Consider the following 21,860-nt stretch of genomic DNA (forward strand, 5'->3'; position numbering starts at 1 on the left):
AAACGTCTGGTTTTAGAGATTCTGTTGTCTCAGAAATAGAGGAAAGAGAAGACTGGATAGGTTGGAAGTGCTTACTCCAGACAACGTTGTTTCTAAAATTCAACAAATTTCTTGTTTTGGAGCATAAACCATTCAGAAGTTGTGATGGGACCCAGGATTCTTAGGTCTTTAATATGGTGAGAATTAACTAAAGGAAAAGGGAAAGGAATGAGGATGTAGTGATTCATTGATGAGTCCTTTGTCTACCGAAAAAGATAAAATGTATAAATAGTTAATTCTGAACACACTTGATTTAGTGACATTACAAGATAATCAGTGTACATTATAATAGTCCTTATGCTATATTGCTTGATAATCTTAATTTTACTAGGTATTAATGGTGATTTGAAAGAATTTTTTTTTATTGCTAAGCTAATACAGTATATCCCCAGATTGCTTTATATAGTTTATATAGTCAACACTAGCTATTGTGAGGGAGTAAGTGGTATGAAAAATGGTGAAAATATAAATACCTTATTGATACAATATTTAGAATCTCTGTAGGATATTCTTCATAGGCACTGGCATTATCTGGAAGTAAGACTTTTTCCAAAATCATAAAACTACTCCATTTCTTTGCCATATAACTTCTATTTATAAGGATTAGTATCTTTTAATAATATTTAGGTCATCTATAGCATTACACCATAGAGTAACACTGATTATTTTTCTGTTGTTTAAGTTATTTATTTACAGGCTTACCTCGGAGATATTACACTTCTAGACCACTGCAATAAAATGAATCAAATTATGTTTTTGGGGGGTTTCTTGGTGCATGTACAAGTTAATGTTTATACTATGCTATAGTCTATTAAAGAGTGCAATAATAGCATTATGTCTAAAACTCAGTGTACATACCTTAACTGAAAAGTACTTTATTGCTAAAAAAATGTTTATCATCATCTGAGCGTTAAGTGAGTATAATCTTTTTGCTGATCTTGGTGTCTTTTGATGTTGAAGGCTGCTGACTCACCAGGGTGGTGGTGGCTGAAGGTTAAGGTGGCTGTGGCAATTTCTTACAATAAGACAGCAATGAAGTTTGCCTCATCCGTGGACTGTTCCTTTCACAAGTGATTTCTCTTTTGGATGTGATGCTGTTTGATAGCATCTTAGCCAAAGTAGAACTTTCAAACTTGGAGTCAATCCTTTCAAACCCTGCTTCTGCTTTTATCAGCTAGGATTATGTAATATTCTGTATTCTAACTCCTTTGCTGTCATTTCCACAAACTTCACAGCATCTTCACCAGGAGTAGACTCCATCTCAGGAAACCACTTTCTTTGCTCATCCATGAGAAGCAGCCCCTCATCTGTTCATGTTTTGCCCTGAGATTGTAGAAATTCTGTCACAACGTCAGGCCCCACTTCTCCTTCTAGTTCTCTTGTTATTTCCACCACATCTGCAGTGACTTCCTCCACTGAAGTCCTGAACCCCTCCCAGTCATCCACGAGGCTCAGAATCAACTTCTTCCAAACTCCTCTTCATATTGATATTTGGATCTCTCCCCATGAATCATGGATGAATGTTTTTAATGGCATCTCGAATCATGAATCCTTGCCAGAATGTTTTCAGTTTACTTTGCCCAGATCTGCCAGACAACTGGAATCATGGTCTCTGACCACTGTATGCTTATGAAATGTGTTTCTTCAGTAATAAGACTTGAAAGTCAAATGACTCCTTGATCCATGGGCTGCAGAATGGGTATTTGTTATGGGGCATGGAAACATTAATCTCCTTGTGTGTCTCCAACAGAGAGCTCTTGAGTGACCAGGCACATTGTCGATGGGCAGTAATATTTTGAAAGGAATCTTTTTTTCTGAGCAGTAGTCTCAACAGTGGCTTAAAATATTCAGTAAACCATGTTGTCAACAGATGTGCTGTCATCCAGGCTTTGTTGTTCCACTTTAGGGCAGAGCACAGGCAGAGTGGATTTAGCATAATTCGTAAGGGCCCTAGGATTTCAGAATGGTAAATGAGCATAAGTCACCAGCTGCATTAGCCCCTGACAAGAAAAGAGTCAGCCTGTCAGCCTGTCCTTTGAAACTTTGAAGCCAGGCCTTGACTTTTCTTGAGCTGTGAAAGTCCCAGATGGCATCTTCTTCTAATAGGAGGCTGTTTTATCTACATTGCAAATCTGTTTAGTGTAGCCACCTTTATGAATTATCTGAGTGAGACCTTCTGGGTAACTTGCTGCAGCTTCTGTATCAGCACTTGCTGCCTTGCCTTGCACTTTACGTTACGGAGATGGCTTCTTTCCTTAAACCTCACGAACCAACCTCTGGTAGCTTTAAACTTTTTTTCTTGCAGCTTCCTCACCTCTGTCAACCTTTACAGAATTGAAGAGAGTTATAAGGGCTTTGCCCTGGATTAGCCTTTGGCTTAAGGGAATGTTGTGGCTGGTTTGGTCTTCTATCCAGACCACTCAGAGTTTCTCCATATTGGCAGTAAAGCTAGTTTGCTTTCTTATCAGTGTGTGTTCACTGGAGTAGCACTTTTAATTTCTTTCAAGAACTTTTCCTTTGCATTCACAACTTGACTGGCACAAGAGGCCTATCAGCTTTTGGCATGCCTTCCTCACTAAGCTTAATCATTTCTAGCTTTTGATTTAAAGTGAGAGACCTATAACTCTTCCTTTCACTTGAACATTTCAAGGCCATTGTAGGGCTATTAACTGGCCTAATTTCATTATTGTTGTGTCTCAGGGGAGAAGGAGAGAGAGAGAACACAAACAACATTTATCATTTAAGTTTGCCATCTTATATGTGATTGAGGTTGTGGTGACCCAAAACAGTTAAAACAGTAACATCAGAAGATCATTGATCACAAATGGCCATAACAAATAAAATAATGAAAAGTTTGAAATATTGTGACAGTTACCTTAAATGTGACACAGAGACATGAAATGTGCAAACACTATTGGGAAAGGACTCTAGTAGACTTGCTGATGCAGTGTTGCCACAGGCCTTCAGTTTGTTAAAAACAAAAGCACGGTAACTACGGAGTGCTGTAAAGTGGGTGCAGTAAAATGAGGTATGCCTGTAATGTTAATTTTCAGCTACATGCTTTCCATATTTTAAACACCTGTCTGGATTTCCTTTGATGGCTTATTCTTAGAATTGCCATGCTGTCCTGTCAGCATTTAAGAATACTAATTTAGATGAATTCTGATGCTTGTTAAAGCAGTACCTAACTGGTATATTTGCTGGTGGCTGGGAGATACCAATTGATACTAAAACCAAATATTTGTAAATTGAGACTATCTGAATTACTATTTAATTGTACCAGCTCATGAGCTGTTGGGAGAGAACATAGCTCACATTTCCACCTGTGTTTCTCAACAATGCTAATCACAAAGATCTTGTGTATACTTGACATTCCTTAAATAAGATAGCTGATTGAGTTAACATGCTTATGTATCCATAACACCAGAGAGATTTTCAGATTGACAGTTGATACAGTCAGACACTTACCAGTCAGAGTGGGTACTAGCTTTCAATAACAGTATGGCTACATGGATGTATACCAACTGAATATTGGCCTTGATTAAAGCCACATTTTCAGTTACCATTTACCACAGAACCACATGATTAGAGTACATTCTATAGAGCTCACTGTAATTTAGATCACCTTGAGAATTAAAAGCAGTTAATGGAAGAAACCTGTGGCCCAGGAGTCTTTTCATGTTTGCCTTAAAAATTACTCCATTTTTTTTAGAGAAACCTTGGATTTTCTGGAGAAATACTAAAGGAAGAAAGGAAAAACTATCCCTTGAAACTTTAAACGTATTTTAATGTTTTCTTTGTTAACATTTGTTTTGAAATGCAGAAGTTTTAAAGACTATAGGCCTGTATATGATGGGACAAAGATAGTAATCATTTTATAATGCCTATATTTTCAGATGCTGATTTTTTCATAAATAGGGTGACTGTATATCCAGATTTCCCTGGAATGGGTCTTACTTTTATACCTTTTATTTCAGCATAACTATTTCTATTCACTCTCAGAAATGCCTTGGTTTGAAGAAAAAAAATTATGGTCAGTTTTTGGAGGTTTCCAGGCATGACTCATCACATTAAGTGGGCTCCTTAACAAAGATGAGGTGATAGACATCGCATGTATTCAAGGGATTTTTACTGTCAAATAGCAGAGAAGGAAACGTGTATTGCCTCCTACCCTCCTGAAACACACATCAACAAACATACATGAAACCTTGTTAGTAACAATAAAATATTTGCCACAATTGATTTGTAAGAACAGTGGAGAACCTTTTGAATGGGAGAGTATAGCAAATATGTAAGGGACCTCTGGTCCTAAATGAATGTCATGACATTTGGACTAGCTTTTTTACATGAAAACGTATTTAATGTGGTTTCCTGCTACCATACTAACAGTAGCTTGAAAACACTGATTATTCAGCATCTTAACTTTCAGAAAGTCTGTTACTTTTATTGAACCACCCACTACTTTCTATTGTGTTACATTTCTCAGAAATGCATTAGTACAGCTTCATGGTTTCACGGAGTAATAGTAGAAATTCATTTGACTCTTAAATAATACTGGGGTTATCGGCACCAACCTCCTAAGCAGTCAAAAATCTGCATATAACTTGACCTCCTGGAAACTTCTACTGATAGCCCATTGTTGACTGGAAGCCTTACTCATAACATAAACAGTCAACACATATTTTTTTATGTTATATGTATTATGTACTATATTCTTACAGTAAAGTAAGCAGAGAAAAGAATATGTTAACATCATAAAGAAGAGAAAATGAATTTATAGGTCTGTACTATAAAAAAATCCACATGTAAGTGCACCTGTACAGTTCAAACCCATGTTGTTTAAGGGTCACTTGTAATAGCTAATAATAGCTAATGTTTCTTGAATGCTTATTTACTATTGATGGCACTTTTCTGAGCACATTTCATGTATTAACTCTATATGATTCTTGACAACATCTGAAGTAGATATTATTCTAATTTTATAGAAGAGGAAACTGGGGTTTAAGGCATTTAAGTAGTACCTAGAAAATAGCAGAACCAGGGGTACCTGGTTGGCTCAGTCGGTTGAGCGACTGACTTTGGCTCAGGTCATGATCTCACAGCTCGTGGGTTTGAGCCCCGTGTTGGGCTCTGTGCTGACAGCTTGGAGCCTGGAGCCTGCTTTGGATTCTGTGTCTTCCTCTCTCTCTGCCCCTAACCCACTCGCATTCTGTCTCTGTCTCTCCCAAAAATAAATAAACATTAAAAAAAAATTAAAAAAAAAAAAGAAACGAAAATAGCAGAACCAGTAGGCAGTTTTGCTTGAAAGCCTGTTTTGTTACCTGTGTTGAAATGAATCATGACCTGTGTCGAGAAAACTGTATTATGTATGGCATTGTGTGTATTTACCTCAATATCATGTCTTTGAAAAGCTTTTTTTTTTAATTTTTAATTTTTATGATTTTCTTTCTTTTTTTTTTTTTTTTTTTTTTTTTTTTTTTTTTTTTTTTTTTTTTTGTATTTCCCTCATGTTGAAGTGCATGCATATATATTTGTGGATAGAGAAGTTAGGGAGGTTGAGGAACCAGATTTTTTTTTTGTAAATCTAGTTAACTGAGGTTTTGCTGTTTTGTGTTTCCTGATTTGTGTTAAGTCTAGTGAATATATACTTGTGATTTACTTGTTTATTGGAAGAAAAATTGTAACATTGGAAGGATTAATGCTATATAGTACAGTTGATGTTTATGGTACTTTTTTTTGTGGCAAAATGTACATAGTATTTATTATTCTAACCATTTATAAGTGCATGGTTCACTGGCATTAAATACATTGTGTTGTGTAACCATCGCTACTGTCTATACCTAAAACTTCTTCATTATTGATAACAAAACTGTACTCAGTAGACAATAACTCTTACCTCCTACCCCAGCTCCTGGTAGCCTCTCTTTCTTTCTTTCTCTATGAATTTGTCTATTGTAGGTACTTTATGTAAGTGAAATCATACAGTATTTGTCCTGTGTCTGGCTTGTCTTGTTTTTAAAATAATTTAATTAATGTTTGTAAACTATTTTTTTAAACTATGTTCAAACTATATTACATTTTATTGTAGACTTTTAATTTAAAATTTTAAATGTTGATTAACTTTAGTGTCATCCTATTTTATCTTCATTTTTGAAAATAGAGTTTATTGAAAGAAGGCAGATTCATTTTAACTAATTTCTTGTTACATTAATCAAAATTAAGGGTCATGTGACTATGGTTCTGTAAGTCTTCAGAACAATTGAAACTCTCAGGAGTAGAATTCTGTTAAGTTGAAAAAGGCTTTTTGCTTTACTGAAATACTGTAGTCCAACTAGTTCAGACCACAGAGAAAAATCATCCCTGCTTTTAAAATTGTATATAAGGTTTACCTGTTTATCTAGATTTGAAAACGCATAGGGTTCTGCAGTTAAGAAGGGTTTCCTAAATTCATTCTGAAAGACTGTGGTCAAGTACCTTAGTGTATCACTAGTCACGTAGTACCGTGAATTATATGAACTTAAAGGTTGTGTGAATTCCTTAAATATCTTGATTTTGGGTTAGCCATGATACAGGGAATTAGGGAGAAAGGCAGCTCACCTCTGGAGTCTTGCTGCATTTCTTCTGAGGTCTGCGTTTTGGATTAGCTTTCTGTTAGCAGTCTGGTTCCAGCACAGTGGCTCTTAAACTTAATACAGCCCCCCAAAGAGCTTTTATTTATGCATGGTTTATCTGTTTTTTGTATTAGAAATTAAAACTGAGAAATATCATTAAAAAAATATTCTTAGTAAGTCTATTGCATATTAGCATTCAGACAACATTTGTATGAAAAATACTTTTTTCAAAACAAAAAACCATTTAGTGCAAAGAGTGGCCTTATTCTATACTTTTGCAAATATTACTGTGTGGCTTAATAGAAAAAAGCTGAATTCTCCTGTTTGTTTCTGCCTTAAATCTTTCTGTGGTTTCACACATTGTGTAGCCTCTAGAAAACTTTATTGGACACTTGTAAGAGAATGAGCATGAAAATGGCAAATAACGTCTTAGTATTTTTATGAGAGTAGTTTTGACCTTGCAGATTCCTTAGAAGGGTAGAGACCCCTGGGAATCTCCAGATAGCACTTGAAGAATTGCTGCTTTGGCAAAAGCTTGGCCTATACTGGGTGAATATTATCTGTACCCTTGAGAAGGTACAATTTTGAGAAGCTGTTTTACGAATATGATGTTTATTAGGCTAATTTTTATAGTTCCGTAAGATTTTTGGTCTTATACAGTAAGTCTGCCTATTAACTGACGCTGTTTGCCCAAAATAATTTTTCCAGAAGTACCTTTAAAAATATATTCCTCGAAGTTTTTGAGAACTGTACTCATTTTCTCTTAAGTTTTTTTTTTATATTAGAAAACCCCCAACAGCCGGTTAATATTTTCAGTGAACTAAAAATAGGGAATAATGCTAATTATCTGTAATTATTTTTCATTTGAACATTTCTGGCACAATTAATTTAAATGTAAGCTTCATGGATATTAAAACCTTCTCTACAATGATGATTTTTGAATGTCCTTTTTTCTCATGGGTGTTCCCTTTATAATAGTTACATTTTGAATGTACTGTGGATGCTACATTTTATAGAATTTAATCATGGTTTAATATTTGCCTTTTGTTTGTGCCACTCTTCCAATCATTTTGTGATTATATTGGAGCTTATAGAGACCAGTTCCTTTGTAAAAATACTGACATTTCTATTCAGAGATATTTTTATTTGTCTAATGTAGGATTTTCGTGTTCAGTAGGCTTTAGATTATTTTATAAATTAGAGGATTAAGTATTCCTAATAAGGATAAAATAGTTCACTTTATACTTAACATAAAATTGTCTTGTTTACCTTTTTAGGTATGGCGTAGACTGATAACTTTGTTGCTTTAAGTTTTGTGACCATAGCACCTTTTAACAAATTTTTAAAAACATTACTCCATCCTTTTTTGCACCCTGTAACGAACTGTTTTACTTTCATCATTAAAGAGTTGTATGGTATTCTACATCTGTTTCTTTTCTTACAGGGTAGATGGTAGACAATTTGTGTGTATATATAATCTTAAAAATACTGATGCATAGAAAAGCATGTAGTGTGGAAGGTAATACTTAAAAATTTTTATAAACCTTGACACTGGGTACTCAGTTTCTTTGTGCAGAATTTACTTACAAGCTTGATGACTTAGAAGTAGAAATCAGTGAGTGTTAAGGAAAATAATCAAATTTATCTGTTTGTAACGTAATAGTGCCAATGAAATTTAGAAGTTGCTGGGAACTTGGAAGCCTAATTTGCATACTTCTGCCATGCTTTTTTTTTTTCTTTCACTTGAACTTAATAGAGAAATGATAGGTAGTTATACATATTGGTTAGCTGTTGCAGAGTAGCAAGTCATTTCAGAAAGTAGTGGCTTCAAACAACATACATTTATTATTAAATAGTTATTGTGGGTTAGGAGTGGGGACAGCTTAGCTGGGTCTCTGCTTCAGAGTCTGCCACAGACTTTGAGATGGTCATCTCAAAGGCTTGACTGAGAAATTACTCTTTCAAGATCAGTCACCTCTTTGTTGAAATCAAGATTCATTTCATTTCCTGTGTTGCAACTTGGTTCATGAAAGCATGAATGTTGAGAAGACAGTAGAGGATACTGGCAAAATAGAAGTCACTGTCTTTTTTAACCTAGACACAGAAGTGACATCCTGTCATTTTTGCTAGATCTTTTTTGTAGAAATGAGTCATTTATCTAGTCCACACCCAGGGGAGGGTATGAATACCAAATGTAAAAAAAGGCATAAATCAGCAAGAGGCAGGGATCATTAGAAGCCATGTCAGGCTATCTAGCATGTAACTTTTTTCTGCCTTAGAAAAATAATGATGGGCTACATTGAGAATGAGTTCATACACAGTTTTCATTGTTATTGTTGTTGAGTACAGAGCCTCTATTAATTTTGTGCGAATACTAAAAATATAGTAAATTCCTTTAAATAAGTATCACAGGGCTGCTGCTTTTCTATTTCTTTGTCTCGATTTCTTCAGTTCCCAAATAGGATTTCAGGATCCCCACCCCCATGCTTTACATGGAAGAGTATGCGTTACAGGAAAACTTATATCCGATTCTCTTTCTTTTGAGGATGCTAGATCGTATAGGCTGTCCTACAGCTATATTATTTTACTTCAAAGTGTCACATGTTCTGTTTGTTTCATAAAAATTTGGAATGGAATTTATTTCATGTGTATTGAATATTGAGCTGTTGAGCAGCAATCCATAGAGAAGTTTAGGATTTGATGCATTGATTCTCAAAGTATGGTCTCTGCTCAGCAGCATCATCATTTCCTTGATAGGAATGCAAATTCTCTGGCCATACCGCAGACCTACTGAATCAGAAATTCTAGGGGCAAGACCCAACAATCTGTGTTTTAACAAACTCTCCAGGTTTTTCTGGTGGTCACTAAAGTTTCAAAACCTAATCTACTCAGTCCTATTAGAACTTGAATATTAGTTTTCTAAAAGCTTTGGCCTATAGTACTAGAAATCTTACTTTTATTACTGTTATGCGAGGCTTTCCAGGGAAATAATAAACTTTTTTCATACTCATTTTACAGTTAAAGGAAACAGTAAAACACAATACTTGCCTGTGTAATTCATATCTGTTGCTTAGGTAGTGTGTGTGTAGCCAGGAAGGTGGGAGTGTTGAAGATGAGGACAGTAATTTTGGAGGCCAGTTATCTCTTTCTTTACTGTTTCTCTTGTTATCAAAAGTCAAATACTAAATAGTGATTTTTATATGAGAATTCTATTGACCTAACATTATATCACATATTAAACTTTTGTAGTTGCATTTTGAAAATATACCTGATAACACCAAAGAATTGATTTGTATTGTGTTTTATCAACCTTCTGGTTCTGGTTCAGTAAACATTAACCAATAAAGATTTGCATTGAAATATCTTAGAGGTCTCACAAGGGCCTTTTCTGGTTCTCATACTAACATTGTGATGAGTAGATATTGACTAGAAAGACGTATATCTATATCTATATCTATATCTAGATATGGCATGATTTTTCTTTTTGTTCTTAATTCTTTACAGTTGATTGTTTAAAAGCCCGCCCTATGATACTATTATAGAAAGATTAAAATTAAAAGCAGATTGTAATTTGGGGCTCCTGAGTGGCTCAGTCGGTTGAGAGTCCCATTTTGGTTCAGGTCATGATCTCACGGTTTGTGAGTTTGAGCCCCACATTGGGCTTGCTGCTGTCAATGCAGAGCCTGCTTAGGATTCTCTGTCCCCCTCTCTCGCTACCCTTCCCCCACTCGTGTTCTCTCTCTCTCTCTCTCTCTCTCTCTCTCAAACATTCGATTTTTTTAATGTTTTTATTTATTTTTGAGACCGACAGAGACAGAGCATGAGCAGGGGAAGGGCAGAGAGAGAGGAAGACACAGAATCCGAAGCACGCTCCAGGCTCTGAGCTGTCAGCACAGAGCCTGACATGGGGCTCGAACTCACGGACTGTGAGATCATGACCTGAGCTGAAGTCAGATGCTTAACCGACTGAGCCACCCAGGCGCCCCTCTCTCTCAAACATTAGAAAAAAAGACTAATTTTAACAACCTTCATAGCATAATTAATAATTTGTTTATAACTTTTATCTTTATGTTTTGTGAAAATTTGACAACTTTGATGTTTTCAAATTCTAAATTTTGAGAGGGCTGACTAGTAATTTCTTAGTTATTTTGCATGAATTCACGTTTTAGTACATTGTAGTGTTAGCCAAAGTGATGCATGTTGCTCATGTATCCATTTAAGTAGTTTAGTAGGATTACAGAGTTCTTTGCCTAGTTGGCATACAGTTTTTTTCTTTGTCTTATACAGTAGCCGTCCCCTTATCTGCAAGGGATATATTCCAGGACCCCCAGTGAGTACCTGAAATGGTAGATAGTACTGAACCCTATATCTTCGGTGTTTTTTCCCCACTTTTACATGCCTGTGATAAAGCTTAATATAGAAATTAGACACAGCAAGAGATTAACAACAATAATAAAGTAGAACAGTTGTAATAATATACTGTAAAATGTTATTTGAATGTGATCTCTCCCTCTCAAAATATCTTACTGTATTGTGCTTACCTTTCTCGTGATGATGTGAGATGATACAGTGCCTGCGTCATGAGATGAAGTGAGGTGAAGGGCATAGGCACTGTGACATACATAGCATTAGGCTACTATTGACCTTCAGACAGTATGTCAGGAGAATCACCTGCTTCCAGACGTGGTTGACTGTGGCTGAGACTGGAAAGCATGGCTGAGGAGGGACTACTATACCCCTAAGAAAGCAATCATGTAGTTAAATGTAAAAACTAGGCCACATAGTGAAGTTAAACAGTGCTCTGAAGACTTCATACTGTTCTAAAGAAAATCAGGTACTAATGGATATTGAGAACACTTAATATGCTCTGCCTTTCTTACTTTTCCCATTTAGTATGGTGTCTGGGACTCTGCTAGCTTGTATTGTTTGCTGGATTCTGTTAGTAATGTAGGAAGCAGCAAGGTAACTTCAGGATGGACCAGAATTGCCATGAGGTGTAGATGAAGTTAGTAGACATTTGGAGGTCTAACAATTTTCGAAACATAATGGTTTACATGTCTTTTATATATCTTTTTCAGTCTTGTTGGTTTTGTAAGTTTAGCATATCCTTTTATTGTGTGGGCAGTTAAATCAGGTGCTTCATTCTCCATTTTAAGGCCTCTGGCTACCTTTAGATTTTTTTTTATATAAACCTCTCATTCTGGTAAAACGTGCAGAAAAAATTTAAATTATTAGCAGATGTTTCCATTGACAAGAAAACATTTGAAAGTGATTGTTTTCATTATTTTTCCCCGTGCATTTAATTAATGAATTTGACATCCCCCCCCCTCCCTCTTTTGGACGAATTTTGATGCAGTTTTTAAGATAGGATTTAGTAAACCATTCTGACTGTTGAAATTATGGTATAAAATTTTTCATGAAAAATTTTTCTATTTTCCTAATTAGAAATGTCATTATTCTTCATACGAAAAATAGAATTTGTATGCCACATAAGTTTTACATTAGGATTTAAGGGCACATTTGACCAGTGTAAATTAGGAATGTTTATTTATGCATAGTTTATTTCTTAAAGTTTATAATGTGCAAATGAATGAGAGTCATTCAGATTAGTATATACTGACTCCTATAGAAGTAAATTGTCCACATTTATCTTAATGTGCCCTGGGTGTGTGTGTGTGTGTGTGTGTGTATGTATGTATATATATGTGTACATATATACATATATACATATATACATACATACACACACACACACACACATACCTATATGAATTGGCTATATCCCCCTTTTCTACTCCCACATATCAAAGGAAATAATAACCTTTCCCCAATCCTGTCAACAGAAGTAAAACAATCCACAGCAACATTTGAAGGTCCCACAAAGCTTTACTAAAGTGAATATTCATCATCTTCAGAGTTATCTCATATTAAGTACAGTATTAAAGAGCCTGTTGATCAATTTTTCTATTAAAATAACAAGATCAGATGTTGATTATCAAACTTAGTGTTAATTTCATGGAGTTTGATGTTTGTGCACAAAAAATGCACAAGTGTGCTTTTTTAACTGATGTCTAACTTTGTGATTACACCTAGTGGGGGAAATCTTGTTACCAAGTTGTTAGACTGGGGTTTCATCAGGAAGTCGGATGTTATACTGGAATTGTTGGTCCTCTGCAAGAAAACAGAATGCTTCTTTTGAGCGAATAAGCCAGGAAATGAGGCGAGGGGTTTATTTCAAAGGTTTTTTTTTTTGGTGATGGCATAAATACATAACAGGTTATAAAATCCAATTACTATATTAAATTTCATCACTTGTTTTTTAGGTATTCCAATAACTGTACCACCTCCAGGTAAAACTTTTTTCATGTTTTCTCCATCATTGTTAATAAACATGAAATTTCAAGCTTACAGTTCCAGGAGGGACAGTGTCGATGTGGTTAGACTATGGAATAGGCTATTGGGATTTCAAGGTCCTATTTTCAGCTCTGCCTTTGCTTCATTCCAGTTTTGATTAAGATATTTAGTTTTCTTATACCTGTCTTACCCACTTTTTGTAGAAATAGAGAGTCTGAGAAAATTCTCACCATATCAATTTGTTGAAGAAAACAGTATGGGATATAAAAAAATATTTGTATGAAAAAGTTTTTTCAGACCAATGAATTTTTTATATGCTAAAGCAACTGCAAAGAGAAGAGAAGGATCATTTATCTTGACTTTTTCATGGTTTCTGATTTTTTTTTACCCTGCTGGCATAACTCAGTATCTTGAGAAAATACGTTCTGAACCTTACAATTAGGTAGATTGACAACTGGTCAGATGATTGTTCTTAGGGTGGTCATTAAATTGTTGATTGTTGTAATGGTGTGATCAATAGTTTGTATGTGACCAAGGGTTGTTTTTTGATACTTTGTCAGTGTTGCCTTTTTAAAAATATTTTTTTGGAGTGTGATGCAAATGTGATAGCAAGTGTTTTACTGAGTTCAGTATTACAGGCCAAGGAATATAAAAAGAAGAGATGACATTGCTCGGAAGGGTGGGTCTGGATTCACAATGACCTTGATAAACAGAAATCGTGGAAGTTTAGGTAGCAGAGGATAGTATGCATATGTAGTTGTGGGATAGTGAGTCACTGATTGTATATCAGTGTGGCTGAAAAAGGCTTATCAGGAAAAGTCCTCTAAAGGAGCCATTGGTGTGTCTAGTTTACAAAGAAATGTGGCTGAAAGGGTGTATAAGGTAGGGTTTTTCCTGCATTAATTGCTAAACTTCACAGTTCTGAGATGTTTAATAGAGAAGTTACAGATCCTGACACTGGGTGCAGTGAAGATGAGCATGGTGAATTTGAAACAACTTGCAGCAGGGCCGAAAATGGATTTAAATGGACTTTGAGAAGGGTTAAGAGAACTGGGATTCATTTTTACATCAATGACTGAAGAAGGAGGCTTAGTGGAAGTGTTTTCAAATATGTAGAGGGCGATAGAGAGTATATGACGATGGATTGCTTCTTGTTGTCATTCAGGACAGCATATGAATTGTAGTGTGAGAGATGTAAGTCACGTAATTTAGATCATTTCCTGACAGTGAGGGTTGTTAGAACTTGGAAGGAATTGGTATCATAAGTTGTAGAATCTTAAAGTCTTTTGTTGGGATGCTTTATTGACCATCTGAACTTGCAAGTGCAGAGTAGATGAACTGTTAAGGTCCCTTTTAGCCATATTCTGTGGTATTTCATTTAGGTATTATGAATTACTGAGAATGCAGACCTCATGATATAAAGATACAAATTATTTTCCTTCCAAACTAATCCAGAAACTATATTATGTGCCCTTCTTTGTAAAATAGTTCTTCAGGGTCGTGCTATCTAAAACATATTTTATGATGGATGTTCTCAGCCTTAAGCATTTATATATTTACTGGTAAGATTTTATTTAAAAATTATAATTTTAAGGAAATTTCTATACATCTAAAACAAAATATTTTTTGAAAGAGGTAAATGCTATTTTATTTGCTTTTCTTCAAAAGTATTTCAAGTATAACATATCTGGTGGCAACACTACTACTGTTTATATATGGATAAGGTAAGGCATTGAGATTAACTTTCTCATACTCACAAAATGGGCTGTGTGTGGTGCTGAAAATATGACCGGGTGTCCTGACTCCCAGTTTGTGCTCTGTGTATTAGACCAGACTGTTCATTTAAAGTTTTCTTGCTCAAAAAATCTGTTTATAAGTTTAAGCTTCATTTTTTCTATCCATTATAACATAGAGAAGCACGTTATGTCCCCAGAGAAATTTAGTGATACGCAGCAACTTTGTTTCATACTTGACATTAAATGGACTTTCTATTAACTTTTTTTATCTTATGATTGAATGTTTCAGGTTTTCCTCCTCCACCAGGCGCTCCACCTCCATCTCTTATCCCAACAATAGAAAGGTAAATCAGTATGGATAGTATAAAACTTTTTTATCACTTGTAGACTTTTGACAGAAAAGTCACATACGTATCTTGGTGATATTTTCAGAGATTTAATTTTGTAAACATGAAGTAGTGCCTGAGTCTAGATCTGGGTTAGCTACTTTTATGTAAGACGTTGGACCTATAGTCCCGTAACAACACAGCACAGAGAAAACCGAATGATAGTATTTTGAAATATCTTGGTTTGATTTATGACACACTGATGAAAGAAATTCCTAGATTGGTAAAAACGTGGCTGTAGTCATTTTTGTGGTGTCTACAGATGACTAGTAATCATGAATAATGCACGTCTGTTTTATGATTAAGTAAGGACAGTTCTTAATGGGGACCATGATAAAAGCTGCCCGATTCTTTATGAGCCTGCAGGAACTCAGCTTTCACAAAGGAAGATTGGATCCATTCTACATGGCAGTAGCCTTATTTTTTATGCCCTGCAGCACTAGGAGTACTGTACTAGAGAGTATTTACCTCTTTACAGAGATGCCATTTATTTACATAGATGGCAATATGGTGTTGAACAATATAGGTTTTGGAAGTCTCCGATCTGGCTCAGAGTTTGGCTTCAAAATTCCCTAGTTTTGTGCTGCTAGGCAAGGTTCATAACTATTCTTTGAGACTCAGTTTCCCCTTTTGCCAAATGGTGTTTAGATAGAGTTGTGAAGATTAAAACAGCGAGTGAATAGAACAATCAGCACATTCTTGGCAGATAGAAATCAATAAAAAATGGTAGCCATTACTATTTCCTCTAAAGTACCAAGTAAATTTGATGAAAATAGTGTATTTCTGAAAAATGATCCAAATTCTATTAATAGAAAAATTGTGAGAACTTTACATCAATAGCATCAAACCACGCATAATTTTCAAAAAGGAAATGATAAAGCCCAGTCTTAATTGTGAGAATATAAGGATTTAATTTTATTATGTCCTTGTTAAATATTTTTCTCAATCAACAAATGTTAAAAAGTATTATTTGTTTATCCTGTCAGTGGGGCTGAATTTCTGAATCATTAAAACCCTTTTTTTTTTTGAGAGAGAGTACAAGTGGGGAAGGGGCAGAGAGAGAGGGAGAGAGAGAATCTGAAGCAGGTTCAGCATGGAGACTGTTGCAGGACTCAGTCTCATGAACCTCGAGACAGTGGCCTGAGCTGAAATCAAGAGACAGACGTTTAATCGACTGAGCCACTCAGGCACCCTAAAACCTGTTGTTTAAGTTTATTTATTTTTGACAGAGACAGAGTGCGAGCATGAGCTGGGGAGGGGCAGAAAGAGAGGGAGACACAGAATCTGAAGCAGGCTCCAGACTCCAAGCTGTCAGCACAGAGCCCGACGCGGGGCTCGAACTCACAAACCGTGAGATCATGACCTGGGCCGAAGTCGGATGCTTAACCGACTGAGCCACCCAGGTGCCCCCAAAACCTGTTGTTTTCTTTTTTTAAGATTAAATTTTAGCAAAGTCTCAAGTACTCTGTTAGTCTCAAAGTTTTCTCTTATCTTGGGAATCAAGCTGAATTGTGTTCACATTAAAAGTACTAGGAAGCTATATTTTTTTTACAAGTGGGTATTAGGTTTAATATGTTTTAAGGTTAAAAGCCTGTTTTTGTATTATAAAGTTAAATTACAGAATTAAGGTTTATCATTATATGGTAGTTAAATGAAAGACATAATTCTGCCTTGATGGTTTGCATTTGCACCAAACTGTTAAAATTTAGAACTTATTTGCAACACATAAAAATACATTTTTCTTCAACAGTGGACATTCCTCTGGTTACGATAGTCGTTCTGCACGTGCTTTTCCATATGGCAATGGTAAGTGTTATTTTTAGCTGCCCAGATTCAGTCTGAACCAGTATTTAAATATTTTTAAAGCAATAAAAACATACTTCTATGGTTTAAAGTACTATCTTCTAGAGCAATTAAAAAATATTAACTAAAAGAATAACTATGTCTTACATTCTAGGTTACTTTACAGAAGAATTTTCATTTTTTATCAACTGTACTCTTAAAAATTAGTAAATGGTGACAGCATGGATATTTGTACCTTGCCTTTTCCTAAAAGGATTTAGGATTTGTCAGCAAATTGTCTCAAACTTCGTTCATAATCTTTTTGTTTCTTGCTTCAGGTCATCCAGCTAACCTTGTTCTCCTCTTCCCCTGTTTTTTTCTTCTAGATCATTTGGCTAGGTCTTCTTTCCTGTTCACTCTTTACAAAGTAATCCATTCTAGGGGCTTCTGATACCGCCTTCTGCTTAGATCTCTTGATCATCCATTCATTTATTTTAAAAGTGCTATGCACTGCACTAATTTTAGGGATACAGTAAGCTATAAACACTTATCAAATTTATAGCCTGGTGAGGAACAGCCAGGTGACAGAAGAAGGTGTTATGGGAGCATAGTGGAGGGGGTCTCCCACTCCAGAAGGGGTGGAGAGGGAGATAATGTTATTTGAGATTGAAATCATGTTCAGAGGCATAGGGGTGAGAGAGAACCTGGTAGGCATGAACTGAAAGAAGTCTGGTGTGGCTGGAGTGTAGAGATTGCATGATGAATGTTTAGAGAGGAGATAGGAGGTTGTGCAAGGTGTGATAGCCATGCTGTATAGATTTTCAACCTTATTCAGAGGGCTGTGAGGAGCCATTTAGTTCTATGCTGAGCTATGAAATTGCTAGACTTACATTTGAAAAAGGTCCATGTTGGCTACTTACTGTGAGGAAATTGTGGATTTGTAGGGTGGATGGAAGGAGGAATGGCAAAAATGCTGCTTGATTTGGAGAACAAGAACCTACTGGAATAATCCGGGGAAAAAATGATGGTGTCTTGTATTCAGGTAGTACCACTGGGGATGGAGAACATTGAAATCCCCCAAAGGCATTTGCACAGTAGAAGTTATAAATCTTGGTAGTAGGTCAAGTGTCAGTCATCTACATCCATTTACCAGGTAGGTATCTGTACCGGGGTGTTGTACTGTCCTTCAGACCCACCTTGTCCAGACTACATGTATGCCCTTTATTCACATCAAAAGGTGGTTGTTTCTGTTGACTTGTCTCAGTGATTATACAGCCTTTTATTGGTTTGTTGGTTTGTTTATTAGTTCTTGCTGGGCTCCCAGGAAGTCCTGCTCCTTAGGTTGGAGTCTTACTTTTCCCTCTCATTATTTATGTGACTTTCATAGATCTTCAGCTATTAAACTTAGTGAGACTACATTAAAGCACCTTCATCCTACCATTTAATAAACCCTCAAATATTAGCTGTGATTTTTATGATGATCCCCACCATCTCCAGCAAGCTCCGAGTTCTCTCTCTTTTCTGCAGTTTGAGGCAGGGTAGCTTGATTGTTAAAGCACAGGCCCTTCAGTTAGCCTGGGGGTGGGTCCTGCATCTATCTTATCCTTGTAACTTGGGATAACTTAAATAACCTAAATCCTTTTCCTCCTCTGTAAAATAAAGTTTGAGCATAAAGGGCTCAGCACAATGCCCATAATATGTAAGGCCTTGGCACCCATTACTTGTTTAATTATTTAAAATTTTATTTTTACCGGGGCGCCTGGGTGGCGCAGTCGGTTAAGCGTCCGGCTTCAGCCAGGTCACGATCTCGCGGTCCGTGAGTTCGAGCCCCGCGTCAGGCTCTGGGCTGATGGCTCGGAGCCTGGAGCCTGTTTCCGATTCTGTGTCTCCCTCTCTCTCTGCCCCTCCCCCGTTCATGCTCTGTCTCTCTCTGTCCCAAAAATAAATAAAAAACGTTGAAAAAAAAAATTTTTTTTTTTAATTTTATTTTTACCTTTTTTTAAGGCACTTGTCATTTTCTTTTTCGTGAGATTCCTTGTATATTTGTTTCCGTACACATAAACATGAGGAATAGCCCATATCAGAAGGAGTAAGACTTCATTCTTGAGGTTACCTATACAGTTTCCTTGTGGAAGATTTCATTATTTAGTATTTATTAAGCATTTAGCTTTTTCTCAAAGTAATACATGCAAATTTTTAATCAGTATATTAGCAAGAGTATTCTTTTCACTCTTTCCAACCCCAACACCTCTCTCAGAAGCATTTTTTTAAAATATGAAGGACTTCTTTAGTAATAACAGTTATAAAGCATATTGCAAAAATTAATGAGAAGAAAGGAGTTTTCTTCATCCTAATCAAACAAAGCTTTGGAATGAAGATGATGATCCATCTTCCTCTATGTTGGTAATTCTGTTTTACCTTTGTTAATTTATTTTAGGATTTTGTAATTTATCCTCAAACACTGCTTACTAATTTTTCTTGATGTGCATATTAATATATTAAGAATGTGCTCATGGCACCTGGGTAGCTCAGTCGATTGAGCGTCTGACTCTTAATTTTGGCTCAGGTCATGATCTCATGGTTCATGGGATTGAGCCCCATGTCAGGCTGTGCGGTAAAAGCACAGAGCCTGCTTGGGATTGTCTGTCTCTCTCTCTCTCTCTCTCTCTCTCTCTCTCTCTCTCCCCCCCCCCCCCCCTTCCCTCCTCCCCTCCCCTGCTCATGCACATTCACACACACTCTCTCTCAAAATGAATAAATATATTGTGCTTATAAAGTAAGACCCAGTTAAAAAGTATTTGGGAGAAGTATCAAAGAACTGCAGAGACCAGCATTTTTGATGCTTTTTAGTTCTTCTAATGGTCTGCATAGCATTTGTATATAAGCTTATCACTCTATTTCTTGATTTATATAACTATAGATACCATCTGTTATCATCCTCTTATGATAGATGTGTACTTTGCTCACTTACCATCACTACCCCTCTCTTTTCCCCACCAGTGAAGTTATGACTATTTTTGTACCTCTTTCTGTTATCTACATGTCCTTGGTTTCATGTACTATCAAGTACCTATCACCAGGCAAATTTCCAGGCCTTCACCTCTTCTTCCCCCTCTGCCTGCCAGCTTCGGTCAGCCATACTTCTGCTTAGGAACATTTATATTCTGTCCTATAACCCAAACTGTCTGTGCCCTGACAAATTTTTTATTCTGAAAGCTAAACAATAAACCATATTTACATTATTAGGACTATAAAAATATTGTATAGAGATAATTATAACACTCAAGCCCTGTAAAGGAGAAAGTTCCAATGGCAAATTGAAATTACCTTTTTTTTTCTTAGACTTCATCAACTGTAAAATCATACTACATTTTAATTGGGTTCATATTTGGGGTGCCTGGGTGGTTTCCGTCGGTTAAGCATCCAACTCTTGGTTTCAGCTCAGGTCACGATCTCAGTTTGTGGGTTCAAGCACCGCATCAGGCTCTGCACTGACAGTGTGGAGCCTGCTTGGGATTCTCTCTCCCCCCTCTCTCTCGGTCCCTACCCTGCTTGTACTTGCTCGGTCTCAAAATAAATAAACTTAAAAAAATATAATTGGATTCACATTTGAACTGTGACTTTCTCCATCTCAAGGTTTTTTTCCCCAAAAATGTTTTCAGATTTTGTTTTTCATGTATGTCCTTAAGCCATCTGGTGTTCATTTTTGCCTGTGTTATAAGGTAATGATATAATTGTCCCAGTGTTATTTGTTGAATAGTTTATCCTCCTTGAGGGATTTATAATGTCCCATCCATCAGGTTTCCATGTACGCTTGAATCTGTTTCATGGCTTCTTAGACTTGACTAACTCTCCTTTGCTAATAATGCCACATTAGCTTAATTACTGAGTTTTATAGTAAATCTCCTATCTGGTTCAGCAAAATCTACCTACTTATTCTGCTTCAGAAGTATTCTGGTGCCATTGCTCTTACATATCCATTCTGAAATCAGCTTTGGAAGTTCCATGAACAACTGTTTTGAGATTTAGATTAGTGACATTTATATTATGCTTACTTTAGACAAAACGCTGTTAACTCATGTAGTCCTGACAGCTTTTAAAGCAGGTATACTGTTACTATTCCCATTTTATGGATGAAGTAATTGAACAACAGCCAGATTAAGTGGTTTCCCTGGTACCACAGAATAAGTGGCAGAATCAGGAGCTGAAACCAGGCAGCCTGGCTCCAGAGTCCTTGCTGTTTGTAAACTAGATTGGAATTACATTGATGCTTAGATCATTTTGTGTGGAATTTGTATTTTACAGCATTGAGTCCATCAACGAACAAGGACTCTCTTTATTTATGGAGATGTTCTTTAATACATTTCAGTCAAGTGCTATAATTATCTTTACACAATTTTTGCACATCTTTGGTTAGATTTAGTCATTGGTATCTAATGCTTTTGTTGTTTTAAGTGATATATTCATTCGAACTTCCTGTTTTGTATTTGCTTGTATTTAGAAATAGGATTGGTATTTGTTCTATTTGTACATATAGTATGTATATAGTAATCAATATGTATATTGATCTTGTAGCCAGTTATCTGTTGAACTCAGTATAATTTGTCTATAAAGGCTTTTTAGCCTGTAATACATATCTGCAGATAATGATTTTGTTACTTTTCAGATTCTTGCTTCCCTCCCTGTTTTTTGTTTGTTTGTTTGCTTGCTTTGTGGGAGGGTTCTTAACTGTTCTGACCAGCATCTCTTTATAATGTTGGAGTACTGAAAGTGGAGTTCTTGTCTTATAACCGCCCCCCCCCCCGCCCTTTATTTTTAAGGAAAATGCTTTTACATTTTTACTACCAGGCTTTTTTTGCTATTTGGTTTTTGATGGAGTCCTATATCAGATCAAGGAAAGTTTTCAAGAGCCTTTAAACTGAATGGATTTTGAGTTTTAATCAAATGCTTTC

The 21,860-nt window shown here is 36.0% G+C and overlaps 1 protein-coding gene across 25 annotated transcripts in view; it reads left to right on the forward strand.

The window, feature by feature from the left end:
• The window catches only part of FIP1L1 (factor interacting with PAPOLA and CPSF1), a 79,488-nt gene that overhangs the window by 46,539 nt on the left and 11,089 nt on the right, over positions 1-21,860 (forward strand). For 13 of the 25 annotated variants that reach the window (XM_049632035.1, XM_049632043.1, XM_049632036.1 and 10 more), the window contains 3 exons: positions 12,974-13,000; positions 15,030-15,084; positions 16,877-16,932. In XM_049632035.1, the coding sequence (XP_049487992.1) occupies positions 12,974-13,000; positions 15,030-15,084; positions 16,877-16,932 (138 nt within the window). The remainder of the gene's footprint in view (positions 1-12,973; positions 13,001-15,029; positions 15,085-16,876; positions 16,933-21,860) is intronic. The other 12 variants (XM_049632037.1, XM_049632047.1, XM_049632042.1 and 9 more) reach the window with 1 other exon arrangement.

Source organism: Panthera uncia, chromosome B1 (genome assembly GCF_023721935.1).
Source record: "Panthera uncia isolate 11264 chromosome B1, Puncia_PCG_1.0, whole genome shotgun sequence".
In the NCBI taxonomy this organism is placed as follows: domain Eukaryota; kingdom Metazoa; phylum Chordata; class Mammalia; order Carnivora; family Felidae; genus Panthera; species Panthera uncia.